The sequence below is a fragment of the Chiloscyllium plagiosum genome, unplaced genomic scaffold (genome assembly GCF_037043375.1).
Source record: "Chiloscyllium plagiosum isolate Xiang-an unplaced genomic scaffold, Cpla_swu_hap1 HiC_scaffold_3, whole genome shotgun sequence".
NCBI lineage: Eukaryota > Metazoa > Chordata > Chondrichthyes > Orectolobiformes > Hemiscylliidae > Chiloscyllium > Chiloscyllium plagiosum.
Window position 1 is genome coordinate 41,280,618 of NW_028270141.1, and position 22,864 is coordinate 41,303,481.

The 22,864-nt window shown below is 40.9% G+C and overlaps 1 protein-coding gene across 3 annotated transcripts in view; it reads left to right on the top strand.

Moving 5' to 3' along the window:
* Positions 1-1,638: 1,638 nt before the first annotated feature.
* Positions 1,639-22,864, top strand: part of ero1b (endoplasmic reticulum oxidoreductase 1 beta) — an 85,669-nt gene continuing 64,443 nt past the window's right edge. Inside the window, exon 1 of one of the 3 annotated variants that reach the window (XM_087978606.1) lies at positions 1,639-2,341. In XM_087978606.1, the coding sequence (XP_087834732.1) occupies positions 2,201-2,341 (141 nt within the window). In that variant the 5' untranslated portion in view covers positions 1,639-2,200. Of the gene's footprint in view, positions 2,342-18,941; positions 19,137-22,864 lie in introns of those variants that run through there. The other 2 variants (XM_043680077.2, XM_043680085.2) reach the window with 2 other exon arrangements.

Consider the following 22,864-nt stretch of genomic DNA (forward strand, 5'->3'; position numbering starts at 1 on the left):
TCTGAAATGTGTTCCTCATCCTTTTCTACACCTCAAGGAATTCACTTGATTCCAGCTGTCTACACCTGACACAGGCCGCCTCCTTTTTCTTGACCAGAGCCTCAATATTTCTAGTCATCCAGTATCCCTACTCCTGCTAGCCTTGCCCTTCAGGAACAAGAACATGCTGGCCCACAATGCTCATATCTTGCCAGATGTCCCTTTACCTGCCGACAGCCTACCCCAATCAACTTTTGAAAGTTGCTGCATCATGTCATCAAAACTGGTCTTGCCCCAATTTAGAACTTTAACGTGTGGACTAGAACTATTCTGGACCATAACTATTGACACTGTTTCACCAGTGTCATTGGCTATATCTAGCCTTCTTGACTGTTGGACCATAAGAATTTAACAGATGATCATTCTGATTATCAAAGAAAAGGTAGAAAAACCTTCATATTTTTGTATGTGATCAAAAAAGTGCTCCAAATCATTTTGTATCCTCTCCACCCCACCACATTAATTAGAATCAAGAAAAGAAACAGTATGAGCAGGAAATAAATAATGATTCAAGAGGGAAGGAGTAGAAAATGTTTTAAACAATCAATATTGTGAATTGAATAAAGTACAAAATAGGATTTTTATTGGGTATACATCCTAATTGGCAGTATTCCCCAGGGGCCTTCATTTTTTTGTACTGTGTTTACTGTTGACTTAAATGAAGAGAGAATTATACATGTAAGCATGCTGATAACACTAAATTAGGTAGCAGAGTTTTGGTAGCGTAGATGTACTCTGTAATTTTAAGATTGCAACTTGGAAAAACTGGCAATTGGAGATCATGATGGGCAAGTGGTGAAAAAGGCCAATTGGTGGTCAAGGTCACGGATTTGGAAGATGCTGCCAAAGAAACTTTGAATTCCTGCAGTGCAGCTTGTAGATTTTACCTCTGCTGCCACTATGGTGAAGAGAGTGAGTACTGGTGGCATATGAGAGTAATCAACTGGCTCCTTAGTGCTGGGTTGTGTTGAAGTTTCTTAAGTATTGTTGGAGTTGCAATTATCCACGTAAGCAGGGAATATTCCAGTCTTGACGAAGGATTTCAGCCTGAAATGTTGACTTCTTTGCGCCTCAGCTGCTGCCTGACCTGCTGAACTCTTCCAGCTTCAAATCTATTGACTGACTTCTAGCATCTGCAGTTCTTATTGTCTCCCATACTCCCAATATGTGACTTCTAGATGGTGGGCAGGCAGTAGGGAGTCACGATATGATTTAATCACCACAAAATTCTAGCTTTTGACCTCTTACGGCTATAGTATTTATGGAGCTGGTCCAGTTCAATTTTTGGTTAAACTTCAGAGATTTTTTTGAGGATGTAATCAAAAAGATTGTTGAGGGCATGTTGGTAGACAGTGACTGCATGGGGTTTGGTAAAGCATTTGATAGGGTTCTGCAGGGTACGCTTAAATTTCGATCACATAGGATTCAGGGAGAGCTTGACAATTGATTGGCTTGATGGTAGGAAGCAGACATGGCAGAGGGTGGCGGTGGTGGACGGTTGTTTTTCAGGCTGGAGGCCTGTGACCAGCAATGTTCGTGTTGACAATTTCCCACTGACTATTGGGGGTGGGCTATAGTAAAATCTCAAGTGATCACCCCCTTCTTATTTCTCATTTTCACCCACGTCACTTTTGAGATCGATCTGGTACATTTTAAGTATTGCCGTGATTTTTTCCCCCTAAACCAAAAGCCCAGATCCCCTTTTCTCTTGCCTGCCCTTCTTATTCCTTCCTGGGTACCCAGGAACACTGGGCTGCCATTCTCTCGGCCATGATTTTAACATTGCAGTCAAAGGAGCCAATCGACAAAATATAAAGCATTGTATGTTTATTTTGAAAACCTCTGGGAACCGTAAGGAAGAAGAGACCCATAAAGCATGACTCACGCCCACCTTCTCAGTGGACAAACGAGAAATACAAAGCGCCCCTCAGCATCATTGGAGGGAGAGAGTGAGTGTATGTGATTGTGATGCCCTGATTGTCCTTTCGCCTGTGGAGAGAGCCGCTGGGGTCTGAGAGCTTCCCCACAGTGTCTCCTCCAATTTCCTGTTCCGGGCTGCTGGCCTCATCTCAGCAGCGACTGGGACGGTGTGCGGCTTTGACGGGAGGCGAAGCCGGGCTGCTGCGTGTGATGAGCTGAAGCTCAGCGGGCCGAAGGGGCGATGAAGAGCGGAGCTGTCCTGATCATCCTCCTGGGCAGTGTCGCGGGCGGAAGCGCCTGGTTTAACCAGCCCGGGGCCCCGATCGGCAGTGGGCCCTTAACACCGGACACGGGCCCCGAGGCCGAGGACTGCTTCTGTCACGTAAGTTTTTTTCCATTGCATCCTCTGAGCCTCAGTCAATCTTCTTTAATTTCACCAGGAATACCCTTCCCTAGGGCCTACGAAATAATTTTGAAAATGCCTTAAGCAATCTTGTAATATAGAGAAACAGACCAGACAAAGTGCACACAAAAGAATCAGAATCTGTTTTTTGGTAATAGTTCATGTATCAATATTGGTTGGGTGCTTGTCGAAACTCCTCTGCTGTTCTTCAAAAGAATCCCAGGGTCTTGTACCGTCATCTGAGAGAGTAGTCGAGGCCTGGTTGTAACGTTTGACTAAAGACAGTACAATACTTGCAGGGCAACACGAGAAATATTAATCTGGATTGTGTACTGCAGTGGATTTTCAGTTCAGAAGTGTGGGTGCATCCATACACAGGATTTATTGTTCTGCTGCACTCAACTAGTCGCAGCTGGAAAATTGGGAATGAATAGAAATTTCAGGTGTTAACATATAAAAATGATTGATGAAGGAAGTTCGTTTTAAAAACTAACCTCGTAGTCGCGTATTACACAAATTACATAGATGTTGAACAATTATAGCGCTCTTCCTCCTAAACATGCTATACACCCATAATCTCAAATTATTTACATACCGTAACCCAATTATTGCATTAAAAACATTATCATCCACGTGGGATTAAGAACTTGCTGCTTTACTAATCAGAAGAGCAGTGTTTTATTAGAGGAGAACAAAATTCACCAAGTTCCATCTAGGCTACTGGTTGCTGAGCCTTTCATACAGTTATTTAATGACTCTAAGACAGAACTGAACAAAATAAGTAAGAAATAAAAATGAAGTGCTGGATAAACTTTGGGATGGCACCATCTATGGAGAGAGAAACAGTATTGAGAGAGAACTGCAGTGTTGAAGGTGTCATCTTTCAGTTAGTCAGGCACAATGGAATCTCACTGAGAATAGGATCAGCTCTCATTAACATTGAAAAAGATATGCCCAATTCACTTGGACAATTCTCCCAAAGACCTAGTGAATCTTTGCCTGTAACAACTCCAATCTGTGAACATCTTTCCTTAAATATGAAGGCTATATGAAACTCTGTGCCATACCCTAGATATAGGTTCATTATTTACTTTTCCAAAAACAAAAAAAAAGAAGCTTTTCCCTGCAGTACACTGACCATGGCCAGCCAGCTCAGAGTCAGTTCCCTGAACTGAGGAGATTCTAAATCTTGGAATTTTTTTTCTTTCTTTTTTTTTAATGACATTATTACTATACCATCACGAGGAAAATCAACCATCTGGCCAAGAAGCCAGTAACAAAGCAAAACCCAAAGCGAGCAATGCTTACATGAAATCAAAGGTGAAGGGGAGGGCAGGGATTAAATCAAAATAGAATTGGACCTCCTGCTGTGCCCACCTCTCCTAAAGAGGTTGAGTATTGGTGGACACCGGGTGTTCCCTTTCCAGGAACACCCTGGCCCAAAAATAACCACGGAAGAGGGCAGGCAGATAGCCATAGTGACCCCCTCCATGGCCCACTGCCTGGAAGGTTTCATTATGTATTGGGCTTTTCAGATATTTTGTTGCTTATTCAGATTACTTGATCCATTATTTGTCCCCTTGATGCCCAATTAATTATCGTCTTGATGTGCTGCAGTATTATTCTTGAGGACAATGTGTGAAGTACCTTTTGCTTGAGATTTATGGACTGTTATATTTTGCTTAAATGTAGAATGGCAAGATACCTGTTCATGTCATGTAGATATTAGTGGTACGTTGGTCTTTTACACAGTTGAGTGTTTACTATAATTTTCATTAAAGTGAAGGCTTTAGAAGGCCACTTTCGTCCTATCCAGACCAGTCCATTTTTGTTTTGTTTGGCATGGCTTGTTATTGTGCATCCACTTTGGAGTAGTGTTGAAGAAAGTGAATAGCAATCATCAGATCTCCATGGTTTTTGACTTTGTAATGTGGAGGCCAACTGGCACGTTTCACCTGCTGGACCAACTTGACTGCACACAATTATTCTGAATGTTGGCATATAATGGTTTGCACTGAGCCAACCGCATATAATCAGTTGGATCAATTAAAGCACTGACCTGCTGAATTGTTGGCCACAGTTGTCGCTGGAGAAAAGTTGGCACTGAAGCTTTTTGCTCAATTACAATATATTTCTGAATGAGATATTCCTTAGCTGAAATTGTTCATTTTGACAGCGAGACTTGTGTTATGGTACAGTAAAAGCTCACTTCTGGCCAACCTGAAGAGATGCTCACCGATAATAAATTGCTCGTCATTTCATTTTTCATCAAGTGTTCATGTTTGCCAAAATGGCAACATTGGGCCTATCATTTAGATGGGCTTTGGCATTGTTAAGCTTTTGCTGTGCCCAATACACATGGGCACTTTTTAACACCATGTGGTGTGAAACAAATTGGCTGGACCTGGCAGTGGACTAGTGGAGTTTGAATGGAATCATTACCATATACTAGTGTATAGGTCAATCTCATGTACAAGTCAACCCCTTATTTAGCCAAAAAATCTGGTATTTTTTTATGTAGCTTGTGTATAAGTCAGGGAGAAAGTGAGGACTGCAGATGCTGGAGATCAGAGCTGAAAATGTGTTGCTGGAAAAGCGCAGCAGGTCAGGCAGCATCCAAGGAACAGGAGAATCGACGTTTCGGGCATAAGCCCTTCTTCAGGAATGAGGAAAGTGTGTCCAGCAGGCTAAGATTGCAGTATAAGTCAACCTAGTTTTTCAAAGGTCTCTTCTTGACCATATATGCAGCCTTAAAGGGCATGATTTGCACATTTTTGCTTCAAATGCAATACCTGCGTCATCACGTTACGTGCACCAGTACCTGTATATATTTGCGCAATGTGAGTTTCAAATCATTAAATTGAATGTTGATAATGATATGTATACTGTGTATATTTATTTATGTAATATTTGCATATATTTGACTTGTACAAGCAAATATCTACGGTACTTTATGGCAGCCCTCGACTGTAAAACTCCCCCAGATTTTTCTGACAGAATGGCATCACGAAGAAACAAGTATATAGCACAGTTTAAACTAAAAATTATTGAAGTTGCAGAAAAGAACAACAATAGCATAGCTGCAAGGGAATTCTTGTTTCTGAAAAAACTTGTTTGAGTTTGGTGGCTAAAAGCCACACAGTTAAAGGCTGTGCCAAAACAGAAGTATGCCAACTTGAGGAAAGCTGAACAAGTGGCCACAACTGGAAGAAAAGGTTGCTGACTGGGTAATTCCACGTCGTTAGAACAGAAGCATAGTGACTCGACAACATATAAGAATATGTGCCAAAAATGAAGAAAATATAGATGGATTCAGTGATTTTAAAGCTAGTGCGAGATGGTGCAGTAGGTTTATGAAAAGTTATGATTTAGTGGTTAGACAGGAAAAACAAGACTGCCCAACATCTATCAGCAGAAAGTAATGACGAGTTAATTGGGTTCCATCACTTTGTAATCAGAAGCCACAACTCAAATGAATTGTGTGTTGTATAGCCTGGTAGATAGCCTGACCGCCTGCCGGTATGCCTGTTAACATTTGTACATATGTGTACGCCTTAATGCACTTTAGGGTACTGGTAGCTGGAATACGATACGACAGTACCATTCTAACATAGCAGGCAGAATGGAGACAGTTATCTTGTAGGTAAATATTCAATAATGGCCATAATTCTTTTTATTTCTGTTTATTATTTTAGATAGAGATCTGGCTCTTGTTTGTCCATTTTTTTGACTCATACCAAGCATGAATTCATCCCCTCAAAAACAATACCTCTTGTATAAGTTGATCCCCTAATTTCAGTTTAAAAAAAGTTTTCAAAACTTGACCTATGCTCAAGTATATATGGTAATTTGATTTTCTTTTAACTGGACACTTGCATATACTTCAGCTTGATTCCTGCGTTTGTGTGCTGAATTCCACTATGCTTGAGCATGCTAATTATGCCACCACCTTATTAGTTTTTAGTTTATGTACCACAAATGAATGTGGTATTACTGAGCTTTATCTGCTGCTTTGCTCATTGTTTGGTTAGGTTAATATGGGAGTCTAGGTATTATCTTGTCAAAGAGGATCTGTACAATTCTGAAATAAAGCTAGAAAATGCTGGTAAAATTCAGAAGTCTGACATCATTTGTGGAGAGAGAAACAGAGTTAACGTTTTAAGTTTGATGTGACTCTTCTTTGGAACACTTAAGTTCAAAACATTAATTGTACCCAGTTGCCAGACCTGCTGAGTTCCACCTACAACTACTTTAATTCACAGTCCCAGGTTGCTTTTTATAAAAGCAAGAGGAGGATGGGTAGGGTGAATAAAGAACAAAGAACAAAGAAAATTTACAGCCCAGGAACAGGCCTGAGCCGATCCAAATCCACTGTATAAACCTATCACCCAGTTCCTAAGGATCTGTATCCCTCTGCTCGCCACCTACTCATGCAGCTGTCCAGGTGCACCTTAAATGAATCTACCGTGCCTGCCTCTACTACCTCTGCTGGCAATGCATTCCAGGCACCTACCACCCTGTGTATAAAATACTTGCCACGTGTATCCCCCTTAAACTTGTCTCCTCTCGCCTTGAATGCATGACCTCTTGTTATTGAATCCCTCACCCTGGGAAAAAGCTTATCTCTATCCACCCTGTCTATACCCTTCATGATGTTGTAGACCTCAATCAGGTCCCCCCTCAATCTCCTTTTTTCTAATGAAAACAATCCTAACTGACTCAACCTCACTTCATAGCTTTCATACAAGGCAACGCCCTCGTAAACCTCTGCACCCTGTCCAAAGCGTCCACATCCTTTTGGTAATGTAGCAACCAGAACTGTACACAGTATTCTAAATGCGGCCGAACCAAAGTCTTTTACAATTTTAACATGACCTGCCAACTCTTATACTCAATACCTGACCGATGAAGGCAAACATATCATATGCCCCTTGACCACTCTATCCACCTATGCAGCCATCTCCAGGGTACAATGGACCTGAACTCTCAGATCTCTCCACTCATCAACTTTTCCCAAGGCTCTTAGGTTTACAGTATAGTTTGCTCTGGAATTAGACTTCCCAAAATGCATTACCTCACATTTGCCTGGATTGAACTCCATCTGCCACTTCTCCGCCCAGCTTTCCAGTCTATCTATACTCTCCTGTATTTTTTGACAGACCCCTATGCTTTCTGCTACTCCACCAACCTTCGTGTCATCAACAAACTTACTGATCATACCAAGAATGCCCTCTTCCAGATCATTAATGTATATCACAAACAATAGTGGCCCCAGCACCGATCACCTTACTCCATTTCGAGAAACTCCCTTCAACTACTACTCTCTGTCTCCTGTTGCTCAACCAGTTCTTTATCCACCTAGCTAAAACACCCTGCACACGATGTGAGGTTCACATTCTCCATTAGTTTACCATGGGAAACTTTATCAAATGCTTTACTAACGTCCATGTATATGGCATCTACAGCCTTTCCTTCATCTATCAACTTGGTCACTTCCTCAAAGAACTCTATTAAATTGGTAAGGCACAATCTCCTCCACACAAAACCGTTTGCTTATCATTGATAAGCCCATTATTTTCCAAATATAAATAGATTTTATCCCTCAGTACCTTCTCCAGCAACTTTCCCACCATTGACGTCAGGCTCACTGGTCTGTAGTTACCTGACTTTCTATATTACCTTTCTTATAGGGGGACAACATTTGCAACCCTCCGGTTCTTCGGCACTTCACCTGTGTTTAAGGATGCTACAAACATATCTGTCTGGGCCCCAGCTATTTCCTCTCTTGCCTCCCTCAGCAACCTGGGATAGATCCCATCCTGTCCTGGGGATTTGTCCACCTTAATATACTTTAGCTTACATCTTCCCTCTTTATGTCAATGTGATCCAGAGTAAATAAACTTCGATCTTTAATCTCAAAATTCATCGTGTCCCTCTCCTCAGTGAACACTGATGCAAAGTAATCATTGAGAATCTCACCCATTTTCTCAGGTTCGAAACACAACCTTCCTTCCTTATCCTTTAGTGGACCAACCCTTTCTCTGGTTACCCTCTTGCTTCTTATATATGAATAAAAGGCCTTGGGATTCTCCTTACTTCTGCTCGCTAAAGTTATTTCAAGACCCCTTTTAGCCCACTTGATTCCTCGTTTAAGATTGGTCCTACTCTCCCGATATTCCTCCAAAGCCTGTTCTGATCTTAGCTGCTAGACTTCATGTACGCTTCCCTTTTCTTCTTGGCTAATCACATGATTTCTCCTGTCATCCATGGTTCACGAATCTTGCCTTTTCTATCCATTGTTTTCAAAGGGAACTGTCTATCCTGCACTATGTTCAACCTATCTTTGAAAACCTCCCGTATATCAAATGTGGGCTTCTCTTCAAATATCTGCTCCCAATCCACATTTTCCAGCTCCTGCCGAATTTTGATGTAATTGGCCTTAGCCCAGTTTAGTACTCTTCCCTTAGGACCACTCTCATCTTTGCCTACGAGTATTCTAAAACTTACAGAATTGTGGTCACTATTCCCAAAGAAATCCCCCTGCAACTTCTACCACCTAGCCTGACTCATTCCCCAATACCCGGTCCAATATGGCCCCTTCCCTCGTCAGACTATTGACATACTGCTCTATATAACGTTCCTGGAGGCTCCTTACAAATTCTGCCCCATCCAGACCTCTGACACAAAGTATCCAAGTCAATGTTCGGAAAATTAAAATCTCCCATCACCACCACCCTGTTGCCCCTATATCTTTCCATAATCTGTTTATTTATATGTTCTTTTACCTCATGCTCACTGTTTAGAGGCCTGTAGTACAGTCCCAACAATGCAAATGCACCCTTCTTATTTCTCAGCTGTACCCATAATACCTCACTGAAGAAGCCCTCCATAGTGTCCTCCTTTAGCACAGCCGTGATATCATCCTTGACCAGCAATGCAACTCTTTCCCCCCCTTTAACTTCCCTCCCTGTCCTGTCCCTGTTCTGTCTGAAGCATTTATATCTTGGAACATTTAGTTGCCAGTCATGCCCTTCCTTCAACCAAGTCTCTGTGATTGCAATAACGTCATACTACCAGGCACCAATCCAAGCCCTAAGTTCATCTGCCTACTCTTCCCCTGGTAATGCTAACTTCATGATCTTTCCAGTCTCTAGTTTCCACTTCACTGTCGACTAGTCTTCTCTTCTGGTTCCAAGCCCCCTGCCACATTAATTTAAACCCTCCCTAACAGCAGTAGTAAAAACTCCCCCAAGGACATTAGTTTCAGTCTGGTTAAGGTGTAGACCATCAAATTTGTAGCAGTCCCACCTTCTGTAGAACTGGTCCCAATGTCCCAGAAATCTGAGCCCTTCCCTCCTTCACCATCCCTCAAGCCACGTGTTCATCCTGCCTATTCTTTCATTTCTATCCTGGCTAGCATGCGGCACTAGTAGCAATCCTGAGATCACTACCTTTGAGGTCCTCCTCTTTTAACTTCTCTCCTAGCTCCCTGAATTCTGCTTTGAAGACCTCATCTAATTTTTTACTTCTTTCATTGGAGCCTGTGTGCACCACGACAACTGGCTGTTCACCTTCCCCTTTCAAAATGCTCTGCAGCCGATCGGTGACATCCCTGACTGGAGCACCTGGGAGACAAAATACCATCTAGAAGTCTCGTTTTTGGCTACTGAACCGCCTACCTACTCCCCATACAATAAAATCCCCTATGACTATAGCCCTACAAGTCTTTTTCCCGCCCTTCTGAACAGCAGGACCTGCCACTGTGCCATAGTCCTGGCAACTGCTGCCCACGCCTGGTAAACCATCTCCCCGACAGTATCCAAAATGGTATACCTGTTTTGGAGGGAGGTAACCGCAGAGGACACCTGCTCTGCCTTGTTACTCTTTCTCTGCATTTCTCCCCCTCAGCAATTCTAATCTGTAGTGTGACCAATTCACTAAACATGTTATCCACGATTTGGAGATGCTGGTGTTGGACTGGGGTGTACAAAGTTAAAAATCACGCAACACCAGCAAGTATGTGCTTCCAATTAAACCTGTTGGACTATAACCTGGTGTTGTGTGATTTTTAACCATGTTATCCACAACTCCTCAGCATTGCAGATGCTCCACAGTGAGTCCATCAAAAGCTCCAGAGCCATCATGCGGTCAAACAAGAGCTGCAGCTGGACACTCTTCTTGCAAATATAAGAGTCAGGGACATCAGCCACTTCCCTGAGCTCCCACACCAAGCAAGAGGCACATGACACGGATTTGAGGCCCCTTGCCATCTGGGTTCAATTCCCGCCTCAGGCGACTGACTGTGTGGAGTTTGCACGTTCTCCCCGTGTCTGCGTGGGTTTCCTCTGGGTGCTCCGGTTTCCTCCCACAGTTCAAAGATGTGCAGGTCAGGTGAATTGGCCATGCTAAATTGCCCGTAGTGTTAGGTAAGGGGTAAATGTAGGGGTATGGGTGGGTTACGCTTCGGCGGGTCGGTGTGGACTTGTTGGGCCGAAGGGCCTGTTTCCACACTGTAATGTAATCTAATCTAACTAAAACCAAACAATGCATTTAAAAGAAAAAAACCCTTTTCCTTACAGAGTCCTTTTCATCTGGTTAGAGGAGGGAGGGCAGGAGGGAGATACTACAAGTGTGTAGTATCTCTGGTTTAGCCACTCCCCAAATATATACTAAGTGCATAGTTTCCTGGCCTGGTCTCCAGTTCCAACTCTGCTCTGTCTCCTGCTGCTCTCAGACAGGAAAAAGGCCACAGGCTTTGGAAGGTAACTATTTATACTGTTCACTTATCTTCCCAGCAACCTCCTGGTCTCCAACATCACCTCCACTCTGTCTCCCGCTGCTCCCAGACAGTTTAAAAAAAAAGCCAAGTTTTTTTTCCCCAGTGTAGAGCAACCCAAAACTAGAGGACTTAGGGTTAAGGTTAGATTTACAAGGGAGCTGAGGGACAACCTTTTCACAGAGGGTGGAATATGTATGGAAGGAGCTGCTGGAAGAAATGTTGGAGGTTGGTACAATTGCAGCGTTTAAAAGACATCAGGATGGGTATATGAATAAGAATGGTTGAGAGGGATATGGGCCAAATGCTGTGAAGTGGGACTAAATCAATTTAGGATATCTGGTCAGCATGGACAAGTTGGACTGAAGGGTCTGTTTACTTGCTGTATAACTATGACTGTGGTTGTGCCATTCCTTAGAACTGGGAAAAGTTAGAAATGTGATGGATCTTAAGTTGTGAAGTGGGAGAAGGTGGAAAAAGATGAAAAGGAAATGTCTGGGATAAGGCGGAAGACAGGAGACATTAAGTGACGAAAAATGTTCTGGGGCAGAATCCAAAGGAATTAGCAATGGGACAAGAAAAGAAGTAAAAGATTCTCTTTATCTCTTGACCTTTTCATTTTAAAGGGTATCATGATAATGTCACTGGACTTGTAATAAAGGCTAATGGCCTGAGGGTACAGGTTCAAATTCTGCCATGGCTGTTTGAATTCACAAAATAAATCTGGAATTTAACCAATTTTGGTAATTATGATCATCATATCTGTCATTGTTGTAAAAGCCCATCTGATTCACTAACTTCCTTTATCTCATGGTTACTCTTAACTGCCCTCTGACAAGGACACTGGCTGACTTTGCCAGCGATGCTACTATCTCCTCAAAGAATAAGGAAATAAAGTTGCTGATGTGACATCAGCTGTCTTGATTTCTCTACTGTCCTCACTATATCCTGCCTCCCTTTGAATTTGCTGATCACAGATACAATAGTAACATTGTTATCAAACCTGCTAACAACTGTGATGATGATGTCTGAAATGCTGGCCTCTACTGAGCAAAGGCTGAATGCCAATTCTATAGCTGTCCATCTACTTCTCCTGGACCTTGAATCCACTATCAAACATCAATAAATATTGTTTCCCAGATTATCATGGACCTCCCATGGAGTTTATTCCTCTAGAGCTTTCGACCTTAAAATCCCCAAAGCCATACAGTCTGTTTCCCTCCTCTTCCAAGATCCACGAACAGAACTGACCTGGAAGATTTTTCATTTCAACCTGATCCTCCCCCATTAAACTGATTTCTTCCTACCTGACTTTCTTTTTTCTCCTTTTCTGGTCTCCACTACTCTTCTGATACCTCCAACCATTTCCAGTTTTCTGGTCCTAACAATTTTCTCTTCACCATGTACAGACACCCAGTCTCTATATCGCATCCCCACTAGGGTGGCTTCCATTCTTGAATGGAGATCCAACTAATTTCCATTAATCATCACCCTTGTCCGCTCAGCAGTTCTTGTTCTCTCATTGAACAGCTTCTCTCTTAACCTCTCTCACCTTCTCCAAGTACAGTATGCTGCAGTGGTTACCTGCTCAGGCCCAAGTTATGCCTGACTATTTAGAGGTTATGTGTTCTACTTTATGTTCTAGTTCTGCTCAGGGCTGAAGACTGAGGGGATCCAGGTGTGGTCAGTGTATCTGGACCATTTCCTGCTCTCACCCAAAAGGGATTCGATAAGGTGCCACATACAAGAGAATGGAAAGTGTTTACAACAGGTTAAGTGAACATGCAGAGATTTGGCAGATGCAGTATAAAGTGGGAAAATGAAAGGTTGTGTACTTTGATGCGAAAGGTAGAATGTTAGTTAAATGGAGAGAGACTACAAAATGCTGTGGTTCAAAAAGGACCTAGATGTTCTTGTCCATCACAAAAACTTAGTCTGCAGATATAAAAATAATCAGGAAGGCAAATATAATTTGGACTTGATTGTATCGGAGGTAGAGCATAAAAGTAGGGAACTCATTACAACTGTATAGGACATAGATGAGTCCACACCAAAAGTAGCATAAACAGTTTTGATCACCTTACTTAATGAGGGAAATACTTCCACTGATAGCAGTTCAGTGAAGGTTCATTTGTGTGATACCTGGGTTGAAGGAGTGGACTTAAGAAAGTTGAATAGGTTTGGGCAATACTCATTACAGTACAGAAGAATAAAAGTGATCTTATCAAAACCAAAGTTTGGCAAGGTAGATGCTTGATAGTGTTTCACCTTGTGGGGAATCTATTGCAAGGGAGCACAGATTTCGAAAAAGAATTGGTCTGTCATTTAAGACATATTCTCTGGGGGTTATTATTTTTTTGAAATTCTCTTCCCCAGAGAACAATGCAGGCTCGGTCATTAAATATCTTTAAGGCTGACTTAGATAGATTTCTGAGTATCAAATTAAGGGAGTTGAGAGAGGGGATAACAAGAAATTGGAATTATGACTGCAATCAGATCAACCAAGAGTGCTATCAGGTCAATTTTCAGATTTCACTTTTCTTGAGAAACAAGCCCCAGCCTGTTCAATCTTTCCTGATGGGTATCATCTCTCAGTTCTTATATGACCCTAGTAATTCTCTTTTGTTGTATCATTTCAAGTGCCATTACATTTTGCTTACAATTTGAAGATTGGAATTCTTCATAGTTATATTTAGTGCAGTCTAAACCAGCTTCGATACAGGAATGACTTAACTTTCCTACTTTAATTCTGTTCTTCTTGTCATTGCCCCAGTATGTTACGGATTTTCAGCTAATTTTAAAATTGGACACAAAAAGTTGGAAAGTATGGCCATCCCCAAAGGTGTTTTATGTGGGCTGAAACCACTCCCTATGTCTCAAAAGAATCTTTCACTTTACAAGACCCATGCTGTACCTGTAAAGCATCAACTTCCTTCAGGAACTAGGCCTCCTATGTAAGACATGTGATTGTAACTCAGACACTGAGTTAACCATAATTATAACAGTAATCTTTACCTCGAATCAATTTTTGTGTATCCATGTGCCCAGAAGTGTATGACATGACATGTTTTAAAATTTGGATTATTGTATGAGAATAATAACCCCTTTTTTAAAATCACAAAAGCTTGATGCTGAAATTACTTCAGTTGGGATCCATTCTCCAAGAATAAGGTAAGGCGAGCCAGAGAGACAATAAAGAAAATGAAACACAGATAGGAAAAGGAACTTAAGTTCTGTCTGTCACATTCCAGAAATTAACCTTAGACCTTTAGGTTTTTTTTTATCTATATGATTAATCCATGTGGCTACTTTTAGTGATTGATGTATCTGTATTTCATATCCCTCTGTTCCCCTTCCTCATTTAAAGAGACAGTTTCCAATGTATGATGGACTTAGTTTTCATAGCAAAATGTATCACCTTAAATTTACCTGTCATGTAGCCCAGCTACCAATTACACAATTCTATAAATGTATTTGTTATTGTGTTACAACCATTGTCATAACTACAACTCCTGACTTGCCACCTTCTAGAAATTTTGAAATTGTACTTTTAAATCTCCTCGCTGACATATCCACATATACATATGTACATGTAGCAGAGGCACTATTACCTTTTCCATACTACTTTCAATTTTTGTGGATACAATCCACATGATTAGTTTATCAAGCATCTCTTTCCTCATTTCTTCTTCTATCTTAAATATCATTAGAAAAGATTAAAAAGAATTAAGTGACCCCAAGCTATTACTGACCCTTGATATATTGCAGGACAAAATAATTATTGAATATTTCCAAATCCATGGCCACTTCCATCTAGAAGGACAAGGGCAGCAGATACATCAACATCTGCAAGTTGCCCTCCAAACCATTCACCATCCTGACTTGGAAATATATCACTGTTCCTTCAGTTTTGCCTGTCAAAATCCTGGAACTCCCTCCCTAACAGCATTGTGGGTCTACCTGCAGCACATGGACTGCAGAATTTGAAATGGCAGCATAGCACCACCTTCTCAAAGGTAACTGGGAATGGGTAGGGCTGGTTCAGGCAGCAATGCCCATGTCCCACGAATGAAAGATATGATTCTGTCACTTCACTGGCTTCATATGTGCATTTATTGTTTACTTCCCTGAACATCTCGAGATGATTTTTTCATTTTTTTATATGTATGTTTACAATATTTTGAATTTCTTGATTTAATTTAATAGTTTATCTTTGCTTTCTCCAGATCCGCCCCCTTAAAAAGTACCAGATAAGCTAATATATCCTCCTTTAGCTTGGTGTCAATTTTTGCCTGATTTAAATATGATTGGGAAATCTTTTAGGATATTTGTATAAATACACAGTTGGGTGTGGTTCTGATTAGACTACATCAAATAAATAATCTATATAGGAGAGTGAAGAAAGCATTTGGCATGTTTTCCTTGATTGGTCAGAGCATTGAGTATAGGAATTAGGAAGTCATGTTGCGGCTGTACAGGACATTGGTTAGGCCACTTGAAATGTTGTGTGCAGTTTCTGGTCTCCTTCCTATTGGAAGGATGTTGTAACACTTGGAAGCGTTCAGAAAAGATTTACAAGGATGTTGCCAGGATTGGAGGTTTTGAGCTATAGGGAGAGGCTGAATAGGCTGGGACTGTTTTTCCTGGAGCATCGGAGGCTAAGGGGTGACCTTATAGAGGTTTATAAAATCATGAGGAGCATGGATAGGATAAACAGACAAGGCCTTTTCCCTGGGGTGTGGAAGTCCAGAATTAGAGGGCATAGGCTTAGGATGAGAGGGGAAAATTTAAAAGTGACGTAAGGGTCAACTTTTTCACATTCACAATATCGAAATTCAGTAGCTATACCTGTACTTTTGTTTTTGAGATTATTGGTTTAAAATACAAATTCTATGATTGAATGATTTTTTTATCAAACAACTTCATGCATTCATTTGGCACTTTTTAAGGTAGTAAAGTATTCCATGTCACATTACCAGATAACAATTGACATTGAGCCAAATAAGATATTAGAACCAGTATTATCCAAAGTATGTGTGTGAAAAGGAAAATTTAGAGCAACTGTGTGAAGACTTTGCTTATATTTCCTTGTTTTTCTAATATAGTTTTTTTTCACTGTGCCATAGCCTCTTGTTTCACAATTTGCATTACAAGTTGCAGATTACATCAAATGATGTACAGTATAGTCTGGGTGTTAAGATTTCAGCTTAAGAGTACCTGTCAATATACCTGCTTTGTTCCCCTTGTCCTCACCTACCATCCCACCAACAACCCCTTCCAAAAGATCATTAACCACCATTTCCACTACCAGGCACACATTTCCCTCCCCTTCCTTGTCAACTTTCTGCAGCATCTTCTCCCCAGGACACCCTAGCCCACTCCTCCTCCACTTATAATACCTCTCCACACCCCATAGCACCTTCCCTGGCAATCACAGAAAATGTAACACTTGTCTGTTTACTTCCTCGCTCCTCATTATCTAATGCCCATACACATCATCTAGGTAAAGCAGTAACTGCCAGACTTGCTGAGTTTTTCCAGCACTTTGTTTTTGTTTCTAATTAGTTTGTCAAACATTACTTCCTTTTCACAAAACCATGTGGACTTGGCCTGAATACCTTGGAACTTATCATAGAGTCCTTCTACAATTTCTTTCAATAATAATATCATGGACCAGATCAAACCCCTTCAAAATATATGAAGAAGATAACTTTCTTCTTATTTTCAAGGCCACGCAATGCCAGGTGTTGCATTCCAGATGTATTTTGATTGGTACACTACCAGTGTTGAAGCAAAACAAATTTTATTCATACATTTTAATTACAAAGCAACAAAAGAAAGAATTGGAATGACAACTTTGGATGTAGATTTGCCCGCTGAGCTGGAAGTTTCATTTTCAGATGTTTCGTCACCATACTAGGTAACATATTCAGTGAGCCTCCGAAAAAAGCACTGCTGATGTTTCCGGCTTTCTATTTATATGTTTGGATTTCAATCGAAAAATAAATAGAAAGCTGGAAACATCAGCAATGCTTCATCTAGAGGCTCACTGAAGATGTTACCTAGTATGGTGACGAAATGTCTGAAAATGAACCTTCCCACTCAGCAAGCAAACTTACATTCAGAACCTCAACCTGAGCTACAGATCTTCTCAAAACTCGATAACAACTTTATTGGAAATCTTAACAATAATAGATTGTTTGAATATTGAAAAGTTACTGTTCCAATGTAGTAACATCCCATTAACACACCTTTGGTAAATTAAACAAATTAGATTATTTTGCAGCAAGAAGAGAACCCAAGCTTTTAGCTGTTAGAGAGAGAGGAATAAGAGCCTCCTTATTCAGTTACAAGACCTCACCAACTGCTACTGAAGGCTAAAACTAAAAAAAAACTTGTTCTGTGGGAGCTTGACCCTACCCATTCAGGCTGCTTCTAATGTACCAACTTAAAAAAATCCAAGGCCTCACAAGCTATTTAGTTCACTGGTTTTGGCACAAACTGTTTTGTCTCAACCTTAAAAAAGGACAAAATACACCTCTTAAAGCCATAAGTATTGTCACATTAGATTCCCTACAGTGTGGAAACAAGCCCTTCGGCCCAACAAGTCCACACCAACCCACCCACACCCATTCCCCTACCTTGTATTTATCCCTGACTAATGCACCTAGCACCACGGGCAATTTAGCATGGCCAGTTTACCTAACCTGCACAGCTTTGGACTGTGTGAGGAAGCACCCGGAGGAAACCCACGCAGACACTGGGAGAATGTGCAAATTCCACACAGACAGTTGCCCGATGCAGGAATTGAACCTGGGTCCCTGCTGCTGGGAGGCAGCATTGCTAACTACTGACCTATCATGCTGCCTTACTTCTAACATTTTCCCTTTGACAGATGTTAAGACCCTAGGATGAAGTCCAAAAGTTGTGAACCCACAACTGCAACAATTTACTCTGATTTTGTCGTTTTCTTGAGTCCAACCCCCCATGTCCTGATTTATCGTCGCTTCTGGGATCCTATTTGTCTTCTACAATGAATTTATAAGAACTTTTAAACATATATATTTCTGGCTTTCTTATTCCAACTTTTCCTTCATTTGTCAGTTTCTTTGCTTTTTTTTAGTTCTGGTAAGGGAGCAGAGTGAGTCGACCTCAAGCATTTGCCTATTATTAGTTTTAAATGCAGGTTGACCAATCTGCGGGAAAATTTACAGTACTTTTCAGAAGGAGACTGTTCAACCCGCAATACTGTCCAATTCGTCCCATTCTCCTTGCTGTTTGATCAGAACACGGTATTACTAGAATTTTCTCATTTTAAATTAAGATTGACTCTTATGTCAAGGGAGTCGTTTCGATGTTGTCATTCATGCACCCCTGGGTGTTTGGAGGCGGGCCGGGGGAGCGTTGTCATGCAGGTTCATCGGCGCAGCTCAGGTAGACTTTGTTTGGAGGAGGGGGCCTTCTGTATCGTCGCGTGCGACGTAGATGTGGCCAATAGACATTGGTTCGTCGCGTGAACGCCGAGCCTGAGTTGTCTTTTTGTTTGGGGCGGTGGGGAGCTGCGCGTAGGATGCTGGGAACTGTAGTTTCGTTCCTTGGAACGGGCGCACGAGGGTAAAACAACTATAATTCCCATGACCGCCGAGTGCGCACCTGCGCAGTGAATTGGAAGGGGAGGGAGCGCTGAAATGGGCGAGGAGCCGGTGGAGTGTGCGCATCACGTGGGCGTGTGTAAGAAGGTGTTGGACAGCTTCAGCAAGGAGGCAGGACCAGACAGGAGGAGGAGGAGGAGGAGGAGATGTTGAGCATCTAAGCTTGACAGCCGGTCCTTATCTCTGTCTGTTGCCGAGTTGCTCGCAGAGGAGTTGCCTCTGACTTCATTAACGCCACGAGCTCGGGCTGACGGCAACGGTGGCGATGAGCGCGGTGCCGGCGGCGTTGGCTGCTGTCTTCAGCTTGTGTTCGCTCTCGGAGAGCGGCAGCGTCATCACCATCCAGGTACAAACACTTTCAGTGGGATCTCACCCTGTCCGCGGAATACCTGTATGAACAGACTGTTATTGATTCCATTCAGTCAGCAACTGCTTCGAAAGCGAAAGTTCCTTCTTCCCTTCGGGTGATTTAAAAGTAAATCCTATGAATTGATCATAACCAAAACGAGAAAATTGCTGTTTAGTGTTTTAATCTCACGTATTTCTGAAGTAAACGTGTGCGAATTTTGTCAAATGTATCTAGTTTTATCTTGTCAAAATAATCCAGTATGAGTCAAAGGAGGGGTTGTATTATTTGTTTTTAAACTAAAATATCGAGAGTAACAGTTGAAGTACGAAACAAACCGAAATCGTTTTCAATATTGTGTAAATTTGTCAAGAATTGGTGTATATCTTGTGCATAAATAATCTTAAACTAAGAACATTTTGTCGTTGTGAAGGTGATTGTGGAGGTTTATTTGAAATAATTTTCAATGAAAATTCGGATTGTTCATTTATGCTTATTGACGATCTTAAATCGCTCAAGCGTTGATGCCAATTCCTGTTAGTTCTTCAGCCAAAACGCACGCGACGTGTAGAGACCGGAATATTAAATGGAGGGTCTTAATACTATAGAAAGTGATCAAGAGCAACTTTTTAACAAATGTTTCATAATGTTCTTAAATGTATGTATATCAGATACGTGTGTTGCGAAGTCAATATACTAGTGTTCAAGTAGCTGTTGCACTGGATTAAGAACTATACTGTTGCATGTTCAAAAATGTCTATTTTCATATATATTGAATATTCCATAAATGCTGTGTGAATTTTAATTTGACTTCCTTTGTATTTTCTGCATTGTAATAAAGCTGAGTAATAAGGATTTAAAGCTGAATTCTGTAAACTTAATGCAAAATACACAGAATTTTACATCCATAGTTATTTTTAACTAGCCCAATCACTTGGAAAGAGTTATTTTCAACCTAAAGTTTACTTTGTTGACTTTCTGGCCCTACTTAGGCTCCTCATTCTAGAAGTGCAATTCTCAACTTTTCCATTTTGTTTAAAGACCTTTCTTAAATTTTATCACTAACCATGTTTTTGTAACACTTCCCATTATTTTAGCAGTTAATTTGCTGGTTACTTTAATTATAGGACTCCTGACTTCAGGAACCCTTTTTCTCTGTTAAAGTCACAAATAAATTTATACATTGGTGATTGCTGCCTCCACCTATCTCTGTTTCGCTCCCTCCTCCTCTGCAACAGGGGAATCAGGTTGCAGAGAAAAAGTAGGAATGCAGACCTGAGGAATGGCTGATCAGGTGTGATCCGATTGAATGGAGAAGCAGGCTAGAGGGGCAAAATGGCCAACTCTTTCTATTTATTATGATCTTAGTTCTTAGGATAATATTTCACTTTACATCAAACATAATTTGAAAATGACCAGTGTTGCAAGAGAGTAACAGCAAACTGCTTACTTTGTAAAAGAATAGTTTGACTTTGACTTTGTAAGTTTTCATTTCTTGCTGCTTTTTGAGTTTTGTTCTCAATGTGTAAGAAACAATGTATTCCTCACTAGCCATGACATCAAAGATAGAGTTGCTGCACTGAGTTAATTTAATAATGAAAATGGTTATTTCACCCAAATATTTCTTCTCTTCTATGATGTTGACTCCTACTTGGAATGTGTATATTCCAGTAATAGCTGTTAATCAGGAGGGGAAGAGGTTGGGTTGTGGAGTAAAAACAGATATAAAGTGGGGAGGGGCAAGGCACTTCTCTTCGACCCGTCGTCCCCTACATCTTTCTTCAACAACCCCGCTGTCCGTGTCTCTAATTTTTCATCCAGCATCTCCTATTTCCCCTCCCACAGCACCATGACTTTGGGACACTGTCTCACAAGGCAATGAAGGTGTATTTATTAAATGCTTTTAAGACCAAGGTAAAAAAAATCTTATTGGGTGAGGAATCAAAAGTTATCTGGGGTAAATGAGAATATGGAAACAGAATCTCAAATGGATCAACCATGATCTTATTGAGTAGTGTAGCAGGATACTGGAACCAAGTGGCCTATATCACCTTCTATTTTTTATGTTTGTATATAGCTGCTGGTGTTGACAAGTATGTTGTTGAGATCGCCCTTCATCTTGTGAACTCACATGTCTTAATATGCTGTTTGGTTATTGTCGTCTCCACTGCTCAAGGACCCTCAGCACTACTTGCCCAAATATATATTTATGTAATTTATAGGCAGGGTGAGTAGACACTGATTAGATGAAGGAATGGTGACCACCCTATGTCTCCCCCTACCCCATTTCTTTCTTCCCTGTCTTTCGTGCTCTCGTTCTCCTTCACCCCCCTCACCTCCACCAAAAAATATTTTAACATCGCAACTTAGTTGCTACCCAGGTTGAGTTCAGTTAATGTGACATAGTCAGGGACTCTCATGAAATGTTCTGGCCAAACTGCCTTCACTTAAACACCGGCTCATTAGTACTTTGTATCTTGGTATATATTACACATGGATAATTTAATATATTGCTTATTAATAAGTTACTTTTTCACCTGGTGAATGGGAACTAAATTATTGTTCAGGTTATGCTTAGATATCCCAAGACATTGTTATTTGTCTGTTCCATCGTTAGTGCAATTGACTAACTGCTATTTATAATTGACTGTCAAAAACAGCAGGTGGTGGTGGAGATGTGCTCTTGGTTATGTACACAGGGGTTGAAATAATTCCCAAGGCCTTCTCCTATCAACTGTTTTTGTTTGCTGTATCCTATCGTGTATAACTGCATTGGGACACACACTGCTGTCACCACTTGGAAACTTGAGCACAAGTGCCAGTTGATAAACTTGCCTTGGGGAATCTTATCCTGGTATATAGTGATGTGGGTACTTTTGTCATTACTGAAATGTTATAAGATAAAATAACAACAGATGTGTACATTTCAGCAGTCTTAAAGAATACAACACTTTGGTCATAAGTTTCCATAAAGCAGAACTGTTATATTGCACATTTGTGTGGAATATTGTATGTGTTGGCAACCTTGAAATAAAAACAAAATGCTGGCAATACCTCAATTTGGTAATGTTTACAGAAACAAACTAGTTTTGACTAAAGGTGAAAGCAAAGTACTGCAATCTTTGGAGTTCTGAAATACAATCAAAATACTGGAGAAGCCATCTGGAGTCTGGAACCATCTGTGGATAGAGAAACTGAATGTGGACAGAAACACTAACTGTTTTTTTTCTATCTCCACAGATGCTGCCAGAACTGTTGAGTTGCTCCAGCACTTTCTGCTTTTATTTCCGATGAAAGACCATTAACCTGAAACACCAAAGCTTTGATTGGTCTCTTGTGCCAATTCTGGCTTGTCCACCTCAAGCTGTAATGTTTCTTCCTATCCTCTGTGACATTCTACTATTCTAGGATAATCCATAGAGTATGAATGATATTTCCATCCTTTCTCTAAATATGAACAGTTGTATCAACATCAAGACTGTCTAATAGCTGCCCCTTCAGATGTCAAGTACCTTTTGCACTCATCTCTTCCACTCATGCCATCCTCTGTTCTACTATAAGACCCTCAAATATGTTTCTCTTACATGGAAATGATAGTTCAGATGTTTATTTTCCATGTGATAAATTTTAAATATTTGCTGTAATTTTCAGGTTATAATGTACAACAAATTAAGATGTCCCAAGTTTGAAAAAGAGCATTTCTTCGCTTTTGCTAGAGCATTCACTTT